This window comes from Seriola aureovittata, chromosome 9 (assembly GCF_021018895.1).
Source record: "Seriola aureovittata isolate HTS-2021-v1 ecotype China chromosome 9, ASM2101889v1, whole genome shotgun sequence".
Classification (NCBI taxonomy): Eukaryota; Metazoa; Chordata; class Actinopteri; order Carangiformes; family Carangidae; genus Seriola; species Seriola aureovittata.
The window spans coordinates 19,906,955-19,918,736 of NC_079372.1; the positions used below are offsets into that span (position 1 = coordinate 19,906,955).

Here is an 11,782-nt window from a genome sequence, read left to right on the forward strand (position 1 = left end):
CAGAGGGCTGGTTTCACATTACTGTAGATGGGGCAGGGGGTCAGTGTCGAGACAATCTAATGAAAACCAAACGCGCTCTGTCCATCAAACCACTTGCTGCAACCGCCAGAGTTCCGTTAAAGCAGAATCAGATGGCTTATTTTGAACATGATTTTCTGAGGTTTATGTAATGCTGCTGGGACAGAGCAGAGTTTAGTCTTCTCCTTATCCCACTGCTGCCTGCACAGACACTCAGAGGAGCAGGGCAGAAAACAAACCAGACATTTGGACTGAGGGAGAATGACCCTGTTACCATCTCAACTCCAAACTAAATGCAATTGAGCATTTTACCACATGAATTATTCCAGGTTTTAAACAGCTTCAGTGTGTTTTTCTTTTACATTTTTTATTTTGTAGAGTTTTGAAAAAGTTTCAGAACTTCTGTAATTTGCATTTTTGTCCAGTGAGGACAATATGACGTGAACATTGCAGGAGCCACAGTGAGTTTAGGTAAAAGCTGAGGGCCCAGAGGTGTGTGTGATGAATACCTGGCTTATCTTTTTTGACTTATTTGGTCTTTTTCAGATTGTCTTTTGTTTTGCAAAATGGTGGATGCAGAATAGATTTTCCATTTGCTTAAAGGGGCACTTGTGTACCCATGACACCCACCCCCTTGTGTACGCCACTGTCTGACAGACTGAGAACACATGATTTTTATTATTATTATTATTATTATTGTCCAAGTAAAGTTCAGTTTAGGGATTCTCAGGGACGCTCCATGAGTTCAATTTGAACTCATTACCTCGAACAAGGAGGGTTTTTTTTCACCAGTGTCTGTTTATTTATCAGCAGGATTATGCAAAAAGTACTGATTTGCACTGAACTTGGTGGAGGGATGGGCCAGGGAAGAACTCATTAAATTCTGGGGCAGCTCTGGATCTTTACTATGAAGTTGATTTTTTTTTTCTCTGAAGTTTGGTGCAGTGCCCTTCTACTTTCTTATCACAGTCTGAACACTTTTCACACAAAAAAATGAATGGTTAAGTAGCAACATCCCATCCCACAGTCAGATCCCTGACTCAAAAAACATAATAGCACATGTGTAATTACTGGTAATAACATGAACAATGGCTGCACATCATTATGTAAACTCCGTGGTTGTGGTATTGTTCATGGTGGAGACCTGTCACGACTCAGTTAATAATGACTCCTGTGTTTTTCCTACAATGAGAAATCTGAATGTCTGTTGTGATAAAGCGACCTTAACTTTAATAAAAAAATGTTTCAAAGGTGGTGGTTTCAAGTTAATTTCAAGTTTTTCATTGGCTTGTTAGAGTGCTCTGGGTGGACTGGGAACCATTGCTGTAGGCTCTTAGGGCCTAATGTGAAATTACACCCACTAAACAAATTGACATAACTACAGCACTACACCTGGTTATTCCCAGGTCTGGGCTGGTGACTACAGGTGACGTTTGCTGTTTAGAGTCCCCAAACTACAGGCAGCATCATTAAAACTCTTATTATTATCTTCTTACTCTTTTATTGGAAAGCTTGTTTGATTTGTTCTTGTGTTTTATTTTCCCATTATACAGACAATTTATATTTTCATGTAACTTACTTCTGCTTTATGATGTGTTTGTTTATTTTAATTTTAGATACTTTTTTATTGAGTTTTAACAAACAGAACAACATACAATACTCCCACCCCAGCCGTATAGCACACCCAACAGAAAAGAGAGAGAAAATAAATGAATAAATAGGTAAATAAAATAAAATGCCTTGTTTGTTTTTAATTGCTGCCTTTAATTCCCCATTTTTCTTTATGTAAGTCACCTTGTAACTTTGTTAAGAAAAGCTATATAAATAAAGTTCATATTATATATATATATATATGAGGATATATGTAATGGGGGGATTATATACATTAAATTTTTATTGTCTCATTTTATTTAATTTTTCATTATTTGTCGTATTGTACCAAATTATTTGCCAGAAATCACACACAGGTCGGAACCATTTGTAAGAAAGGGTTTGTTTCTTCGACCCCCTGTGCGGCGTTGCACTTCTGGCGGAGGAAATGGCGCCCGTCAGGTGCAGCAGACTGCACAGTGGCCAACCAGTCACATACCCTCGAAGCTGACACGTAAGCCACCTCACCGCCTCTCACCGTACCGGGCTCGGCGGGCACAGAAACATGTTTTTAAGCGGAGCGGAGTCCGGGTTGTGTCGGATATTGAAGACATAGCTGGTAAGAGCTGCCGTCCCGTTACAGAGAACATTAGCTCGGTGGCTAGCCCGTTAGCTGTAATCCCATAATCTCAGCCGTTAGCCTAAGGTTGTTCGCCCCCCTCCCGGGATCGATGTCCTTATCTGCCCCCCCCCCCCAGAGCAGTTTGAGAGTGGGGTTGGTTTAAAACGAAATGCCACGTGTATTGGCAAGCTAATCAATTAGCCTATGTTCGATCAGCTCTGAAACCACCCGCTTCTCTTTGAATTTAAAGTGTTTGACAGAAAGGTTTCTGTCACTGGAACGTTAACGTTACAACTTCCGGTCAGTTTCTTTTTGTGTCCCCGCTGTCTGCCCTCTCTAACCCCCAGGGGCAGATTTCTTCTCCTCATTAACAAATCTGCTGCAGCAACTATATCTGTCATGCAACTAATACTCATACTTAATAATGACAAGTGTCATTTATAAACTAATATAAGCACGTGGACATACATGCAAGTCCTGGATAAGTCTTAAATGGTCTTTTGTGGAACAGGAGGTAGGTGTGACAGTTTTTATTCAATATATCTGATACTAAGGTATTTTCTTTTTCTACCGAGTTTGTTGATTAAAGATTGATACCTTGAAATGTAATGTCCTGATTTAAGAAGTGATTCAAATATCTTTTTATAAACTAAGTGAACAAGCGCAGATTTGATGCCAACCTATGATACTTCACACCTTTCCATATACGGCACTACATGCACATTTTAATTAGTCAAAGCATTACAGTTTGTTGCTCAGGCCTGTTTTATAAAGGGAGATTTATACTTATTACAATTAATAGAAATATAATCAGCTACATTCTCCAAATCTCAGAAGCTGGAAAAAAGTCGCAGAAGCTGCAATTTTTCTTTGACTAAAGCTAAAATGTGTCACATTGTTGTGCATTGTTGGCGCCGTGAGTGTTGTGGCGCTACAGAGACGCCCCGGACTACAAATCATATTCTCCAGCTGTAAAGGAAACATGTTTGTTTGGCACAATAAAAATGCAGAAATGATCATTCCAACTGAAATCGCAATATCTGCCAAAATAATCGCAGTATAATAGGATTTATTTTGCACATTGTGCAGCTGTAGTATGTATGTATCAAGGCTGTAGTGTGTTATTAACTGTCACCTGTCTTGTGTTTTCTCTGACTTGTGTTTATCGTTACAGGATCAGCAGACTGTGACATTTGGGAACGTTGCTGGGATTGTAGACGCCGTGCAGAGAAATGGCCAAAGAGCAGAAACAAAGCAGGGCAGAAACATTTGTTCTGGCTGGATCTAACGGTCACAATGGCCAGCAATGGCAGACTGGTCTGAATAACATGGTCGGTTACCCTCCAGGCGCTAACCACAGGTCGAGGATGGCCCGCGTCGCATCAAATGTCAGGCATAAATGTGCGGCGTATGTGCTGGCACTGAGACCGTGGAGTTTCAGTGCCTCGCTCACGCCGGTGGCCCTCGGCAGCGCCTTGGCGTATAAACTGGAGGGCTCTGTGGACTTGGTCATCCTGATGGTGTGCGCGGTCGCCGTCCTCGTAGTCCACGGGGCGGGCAACCTTGTGAACACCTATTATGACTTCTCCAAAGGGATTGACCATAAGAAGAGTGACGATAGGACTCTTGTGGATGAAATACTGGCACCGCAGGATGTTGTTATGTTCGGAGCGTTGTTATATTCTTTAGGGTGCTTGTGTGCCACTCTGCTCTACTTCCTGTCTACACTCAGACTGGAGCACCTAGCTCTTATTTACTTTGGGGGACTGTCCAGCTCTTTTTTATACACTGGAGGTGAGTCAGTTATTAACTTGAATCTCTTGGATTGCTGCCTCGCTGTTTATCAGTCACCTCAGTCACTAAGAGCATAAACACACACGCACACATGCACACACGTCTACATTTGCATGTTAGCGGCTCCAGGTGGCAGCTAAAGGTTGCTGTTTGGAAAGTAGGACCTTGTGTTTGACGCCAGGAAAGTGTACACAGCACATTTATTGTTTGCAACGTGGTCACTCTGTCATGTTTTTATTATCAAAGAGCAAAACAAACAAACAAAAAAAACAAAGACTGGTAAGATCACCTTTATCTGAACAGAGCGGACATTCACTGCAGCTGAATGGTCAAGCTCTGACATGCCACGTGCGGTTTTCGAGCCATGCAAATAGTTTGGGTTTAATGTGTCAAGGGTTTTGATATATTCACATCAGAAACGTCTCCTCCGTCCTCAAAAAGTGGAGTTGACTTTCATTTCTGCAGCTCGGTCCTCTGACAGTTATATTTGATACACTCAGCAGTGGTGTGTCGTCGGCTCCAGATAAAACATTCACATGAAACTGAAACTACATTTTTTTTGTTTTTGCAATTTGGGTGTACTGGCCCTTTAACGCAGTTGCTGTCTTTTTTCAAACATGACACTGATGTGTTGCATTTCTTCATGAAGTAAAGTGCACGTCAGAAAGAGGTTAAAATGTCAATTCATCACTCCCTGCGAGAGGAGAGGTGCAAACAGCACACCCTCCCATCAGGACTTCATTCAGCAGAACAGTTGGAAAGACGGGATGCTCTTTAATGTTGCAGCTCCACTTTGTTTTTCATGGTTTTATCTAAAAAAAAATTTCATTAAAAGGGGAACACATGCGGTCTGTTGCTCTGGAGGAGCTTTGTCAAGTCTATAAATATGAAAGAGAAACCCTGTGTTATAACCTGTGTGTGTGAAGTTTGAACAACTGTATATTTGTTGCATTATGGGAAGTGTAGGAGCCATTTATTTTTTTAGAGCTTTCAGCATGTGAGGGAGTAAAAGTCAGGATGTCTCTGCAATATTGATTTGAACCACTCTTTGCTTAAAATGTTCGGTGTCCTTAGAGTCCTTGAACTTTATGAAAATGCTGTAAACTTCAGGAATATCTCTTCAGTTATTATCACACTTGCAGTCAGAAGCCTAAAGAACATGTTGATAATAATCAATTAGGTTTGATTCCTATCCTTCTGACCGGTCTGATTTGCACATACGCAGCCAGAGAGGTGAAGAGAGGATTGAATACATGCTGCTACACCTCTGCACCGGGGGGGATTTGATGTTGACAACCACTAATCAAAAGGTTAAATTTGCCTTCTGTTTACTCTTTCCCCCAGGCATCGGCCTCAAGTACGTGGCCCTGGGAGACGTGGTAATCCTCATTACCTTCGGCCCTCTGGCAGTCATGTTTGCCCATGCTGTGCAGGTCGGCTACCTGTCGGTGCTGCCCCTGGTGTACGCTGTCCCACTGGCCCTCAACACAGAGGCCATCCTCCACAGCAACAACACCAGAGACATGGACTCTGACAAGCAGGCGGGCATCGTCACGCTGGCCATCCTCGTAGGCCCCACGCTCTCCTACGTCCTCTACAACCTCCTGCTCTTTGTCCCCTACGTGCTTTTCTGCATCCTCGCCACCCGGTACACCATCAGCATGGCGCTGCCTCTGCTCACGCTGCCCATGGCGTTCCCTTTGGAGAAGCAGTTCCGCAGCCGATGCTACGCCAAGATCCCCCAGAAGACCGCCAAGCTCAACCTCCTCATGGGACTTTTCTACGTGTTCGGGATCATTCTGGCGCCTCCTGGCAGCTTGCCGTTACTGTGATTTATTAGCTTTGATATTTCAAATTTTGTTGTTTTAACACAGACTAGTTTATGTATCTCCTTGTATTTGTACGAAGCTGTCTGAAGACTTTCACTGGCTTTAATTTATTCTTTAATTTATATGTTGAACAGAGATTTAGTTTAGATCTTCCTCTGTGACACGAGCATAATAAAATGTTTTTTTTTCAGTATTAAGCCCTCCTGTAATGTGTTGGTAAAAGTTAAGAAGTATTGGTGTCATTTTGTAGAGGTGGGCAACATTTTTACAAATAAGGACGTGATAAAAACTACAGTTGCCATATTTGTAATTCTTCAAGACACATAAAAACATCAATAAACTAATATCCTCAACACTGTACTCTGTATGGTACATACTGTTCCTTTGCTCATTGTGATTTTCTTTTTGGAGAGCCAAATAATATTTCATGGGATTGTAATAAAACTCACTGATGGTGAAGTTCTGCATGTCTTTCATTTTGGACCAATGGAGTTCACTTTTCTTTAAACTGAAACAAATGTGATAATACAACAAGCAGCAGAGATATTTTACTGCTTTAAGGACAAGATGGTGAACAGTTTTTATTGTTATTTTTCTTATTTACACATTAAAATAGTTTAGAAATATTGAGAGGAGGTTCCATTAGAGGTTAACAAAATAAAGCAGCTCCTTTATCTCCATTCAAATAAACAAAAAACTTCATCATCTTGCCGCTAAACCAGTAAAACATCTCTCCTTTTACTAAAAAATGAAGTTCCCTGTTCTCAGTCATCAAGCTGCGATCTGCAGGCGTGGCCACAGTAACAGAGCAGCATATATTCTGTTGTATGGACATTTCCTTTTTGTTGGTAACGAGATACAAAGTTAGCATTTACTATTAGAAGGATATGAACTTGAATATGAAAAGTTTCAAGCGTATTCACTGTTTAAAATGACACTTAATGGCAACAAACACCACAGGAATACTGTTGACTTCACACATAACATACGTCCTCCACAAATATTTTTAATTAAAGGGACAGTTCTGTAGTTTTATTTAAGAAAAAAAAAACACCTTTGTAATTCTGTGTAATGGTGTTTTTGTCAGCAGGAGGCAGTATTGTACAACCTTTAAACCAACAGCCACAGCTGTTATGTACTTTGTGTAATTACTGGTAAATTCCCAGTCTGCAGGGTCAGATACACAGTTTAACTGGTGGGTGTTATTTGTACATCCTGTGTCTCTTTAACAGGCTAAATCTCTGGTGGCATCATTATTTTTGATTAGGCTTTACTCCACTGCTGCAGCACAACATTCATAAAACCAGATTATTGTTTTTGCCAGTTTGTTGTGTCTCTTAAAAACTCCTTAAAACATCCTCAGAAGAAAGTCATTCTGAAACAGGGAAGCAAAAAGCACAAAAGCCATATTATTAAGAGACATTAGAGCATTCATTTTCATGTACAATTGCTATCAATTTGCATGCAGTCTGTGCAGTCTGTCCTATTATTTGTTCTCCACTTAGGCTCAGGCTGTTGAGGAAACATTTTCAGCTTTTTGACTCTTCAGATTAGTTTCAGCGCTTGAGTGAATTTAGACTCAAATGCTTTAATTGGGTTTTTTCTTTCTGAGAATTCACCTCAGGCTTCACTTAAATAAATTACCTGGCCTCCCTTTGCATCTCTGTGGGTGCTCTTGTTTCCACCCACAGCCCCAAGACATGTGGGGCAGTTGATGCCACTCCCAGCTTGTAAATGTTGTAAATAGTTCATTAAAATCTGAATAAAGAAGTTCATAAATCTGTGTCTCAGAGTAAAGGCATCATATTAATATGATCGCATTATGAAATTGCATTATGTTATTAAGGGCAACCATTCAGTCGTTTAACCCTGTGGCTCCTAGCAGACTTGAAAACACTTTGAGTTCACTTCAAGAGAAATGAGACGGAGAAGGACACATATCAAGCTCGAGGCATGATGCAACTAAATGGTTGACTGTTGAAGGCCCCAGGGACACCAGGGGTCCAACAAAGACCTGATTACAAGTGAAGAGTGACATGTTTGTGTGCTTTTTTTTTTTTTTTTTTACATTTTCACTCTCCATAAAAGGAAAACAGGTATTTGTTGTTTTACACATCTGCACATTGCAAAGTAAATTACTACGACATTCTCCATTTCCAGTGGAGTCCAGTTTATTAAGCAAATGTTTTGACAGGTAATATACAGTAGTTATTGTTGACAACAACTTACTTATCTACTGACATCATTATGATGATGTTTTACAAAAAAATTTAAACGAAATTTTTATTTTGAAAACATAATGCAGTAACAATGACAACAATTGTGACATTATTTTTTTATTGTGTAATAATAATAACAATAATAATAATGATACAATAAACACAAAGAGAGAAACAAAGAAAAAAGTTACAAAACATAAAGAGTAACAAGAGTAACAAACAAACAATAAATAAAAATCAGAAGGTTAATTTATTAACCTGATAATTAGCAGAACGTTTTTATTTACTTATTAGAATATACACAAACACACAGAATTATCACCTCTGGTTATGAGGTATTCAAAGACCCATGGTAAATGCACATTTTTAAAACAACCAAAATAAAAATGTAGTGATTAAAGTAGTACAACCTGATCATCAGTGTCCCCACTCATACTGTGAGCACAAAACAGATCCCTTGACCACTATAAGTTCTCACCTTGTTCATATGAAACAGTCTCTAATATAGACTCCATCCATTTTTTAAGATCTGGAGAGGAAGTACAAGAAAATGCATATTAAACAAAATATTCCTACCATTTACGTTCATAACAATTTTTATTCAGTTCATAAAAAAAAAAACGTGAAACTAAACATGTTTGAATTCAGGTTTTGTTATATTTATTACGAGGAGCACGTGAAGGCAGCATTATTAGTGACGCAATGCATGGGCGTGTTGTCATGGCTGTGTGCTGCAGAGCCGCACAGTGTAGTAAATACTTATTTGTCCTAAATCAAGTCATGTCAGTGTTGGTGGTGGACAGCGACACGGAATTACATTTGACCACACAGTAAACACTGCTGACAGACGGCTGGTAAGTAGCTACACCAGTAAAGAAGTTGTGTTTTGTTCCAATAAAGGATGGCCAAACATGAGTTAGCTAGCTAGCGTCAGTGTTAGACAAGCTATCAGTACGCACAACCCCGACATCACCTCTTATTGCAAAGACACGCAGAATTCAGTTCACAAATTTTGCCTAATTAACCGGTAACCAGCTCGTCGTTACACGCTTCAGTTTATGTCTGTGTAATGATACGTTTACATGTGAGCTGTCCCGCAGCGCCTTCACTTCAGTTTGAAGATTCAACGTGTTCAGTTAATGTTCCCGTCAGAGTCAAAACAGCGATGTGTTATAATGGACGAGAGGAACGACTGTTCCGTCAGATGTTGATTTTAGGAGCTGTCACTTCGGCTGGAAAAAGTAATGTCTCTGGGTCGGTACTGTCCGTGTTTAGCGATTAAACTGATGAGTTTCGACTATCGATTCGCATTCGTCATCGGTTTGTCTTTATTTTATCGTGTGGGTGCCCTCCTCATTGACCTATGTAATTACATGGACACATTTTAAACGAGGTTTTGGTGTAACGTTGTCACAACATGAGAGATTTGAAAGTATCAGGGCTTTCACTTGACTAGCTGGTTAGCTAACTTAGGCTATCTGACTAGTGGGCGGTGTCGGTTGTTTCACTGTACCTGTCAGCGTTGGCCAATGGTGTCAGTCTGAACATTACATTGTGTTGGATGGTAGGAACAGTGGCTGTCAAACCTTAAATGTGTTTTTTATTTTTTCTAAAAAAAAATGTTTTTAGGGTTCTGAGAAAAAAAAGTCAGAAAATTCCGACTTTTTTCTCTGAATTTTGACTTTTAAATTTTTTTTAATTAATTAATTAATTAATTAATTAATTTATTTATTTATTTGTAGGATTCTTAGAAAAAAAGTCAGAAAAGTCAGACTTTTTCTCAGAATTCCAACTTTAAATTTATTTTTTCTAAAAAATGTTTTCAGGATTCTGACTTTTCACGACTACGACTTTTTTATCAGAATTTTGACTTTTATATTTTTTTTTTATTAATTAATTTATTTGTAGGATTCTTAGAAAAAAAGTCAGAAAATTTCGACTTTTTTCTCAGAATTCCAACTTTAAATAAATTTTTTTTAGGATAATGAGAAAAATAGTCTGAAAATTCAAAGATTTTTTTTAGAATTTCCCCCAAAAATTCTCACATAGGGCCACATGTGAATTTTGAAAAAAAGAAAAATTCACATGTGGCCCTATGTGATTTTTTTTAAAAGTCAGAAGTCTGAGAAAAAAGTCAGAAATTATTTAAAAAAATTCAGGTGGCTCCATGTGGATTTTAAAAAACCTTTCAGAGCTCTGAGAAAAAAAGTCAGAATTCTGAAATAAATTTTTCTTTTCACACGTGTGCCCTATCCTCTTACGTATATTTCAGCAATGTCAGGAGCGCTGTTAGAGAAATCATTGCCACAGTTGTTTCTGAGTCGCATGTGTTTGGACTATGACATTCAGTTCTGCAGCAGTAACCCCTCACACCTGTCATCCCGCCTGGTCGTCCGATATGATGAAGCAAAGCCCAGCTACAACTGGACATAGTCAGGATTGCTCTTATAGCCACACCTACTCTAGACCAAAGTTTCAGTCATTGCTTTTTTCTCTAGCCTTGTTCTCCCTTCTTGGCTCCACAAATCTAAATCACAGTAATCAAGTTTGAAATGTTTTCTGGCTTACATCACAGAAATGACTAGTGGGTCAGAAAAACAGAGGTGAATGCGGTTGAGAAGAAATGGGGAAAATATTGTGTGGAAATTCTCAAGGTAAGATTTTGTAATCACTTTTGGAAAAGGTTTCCTCCTGTCTTCATCTTTCTGTTGCTGATTTAAAGGCAGCCTGTGTGAAATACTTTAAAGTAGAGATGTGTTTTTAGGGGCTGTGTTCGTGTGTTTGAATTTTGATTGCTTGTTCTTTCTGTAAATTCTTGGTTTGCATTTTGTTTCCAAACATGTTTCTTCTAACACTTTAATACTGGAACACAAATAACTTCTACATCATTTCACCAGACTCTTTTAGAGATGTTCTAATTTAATACAATTAATGTACTAACGTAACTGTAAGGGCAAGTTAAAAATATCCAGCTTGAGGACTGTAGCCACCTTTTGTTTCAGTGATTAATGCTGACTGTTTTTCTGCATCATTTCACATCACTTTTTTATTAAGAAAATGATCAGACTTCACACTAACCAGTTTGCAACATTTGTGCCAAATAATCATTAGTTTTAAATGTAATATTTTTCTACTGTCACTGAAATAGGAAGTCGACTTGTATGAAACAAAAATAAATGTAATCAGCACAGATTAAAGGCTTCTAGTGCGTAACCAGTCATATTGATTCAGTTATACAATATATAATCAATAAAACTCCCTCATATCTGTTATGTCTCTGCTGGATGACACTCACCGGCCTGTATCCTGCTGTGAACCGAGGGCGTGTTTTGGTTTCGGCAGTTCAAAAATATCAGCTTAAACTTGCATATTTCCAGTGTGGTTAGACTTTTACTGTCGACCAGTGAGCTGCTGCACTGTGCTTTGCATAAGGTCGGCCAGTACGACAATGTGTGTTTAGCACGAGATGATAAAAATAACAAATTCATCGGGTCAGCTGTCCTATTAATATCTTTGGTTGTATAAGACCATTGTGGACAAGCTTGGAGACGAATGAGCTGCATTGCTGCGTGACAGTATCACATTTACAGTATTTTTAGATCACTTTGATCAGTCACAAAATTAAGTTAACCAATTGAATTTCCAGAAAAAAATCCTAATAAGATAAATCCCCCTCACACTCTGAGACTGTAAGTTTAGTATACCAGGAC

General features: G+C 39.0%; 2 protein-coding genes across 6 annotated transcripts in view; both read left to right on the plus strand.

Annotated features, from left to right (window-relative positions):
• The first annotated feature begins 2,045 nt into the window (after window positions 1-2,045).
• ubiad1 (UbiA prenyltransferase domain containing 1) lies at window positions 2,046-6,316 on the plus strand. 2 transcript variants are annotated; one of them, XM_056384908.1, is made up of 3 exons: window positions 2,046-2,227; window positions 3,405-4,024; window positions 5,369-6,316. In XM_056384908.1, exons 2-3 carry the CDS (start codon window positions 3,463-3,465, stop codon window positions 5,854-5,856), a joined length of 1,050 nt encoding a protein of 349 aa, XP_056240883.1. In that variant the 5' UTR covers window positions 2,046-2,227; window positions 3,405-3,462; the 3' UTR covers window positions 5,857-6,316. The 2 variants fall into 2 exon arrangements, with proteins under 2 accessions (XP_056240883.1, XP_056240884.1); XM_056384909.1 differs by lacking the exon at window positions 2,046-2,227 and adding an exon at window positions 2,234-2,744.
• Window positions 6,317-8,767: 2,451 nt separating this feature from the next.
• mib2 (MIB E3 ubiquitin protein ligase 2) overlaps window positions 8,768-11,782 on the plus strand; it is a 49,296-nt gene continuing 46,281 nt past the window's right edge. For 2 of the 4 annotated variants that reach the window (XM_056384609.1, XM_056384608.1), the window contains exons 1-2: window positions 8,768-8,926; window positions 10,648-10,726. Coding sequence is in view for 1 of the 4 variants with exons in the window: in XM_056384608.1 (XP_056240583.1) it covers window positions 10,696-10,726 (31 nt within the window). In the remaining 3 variants the exon portion in view is untranslated. The remainder of the gene's footprint in view (window positions 8,927-10,647; window positions 10,727-11,782) is intronic. The other 2 variants (XM_056384610.1, XM_056384612.1) reach the window with 2 other exon arrangements.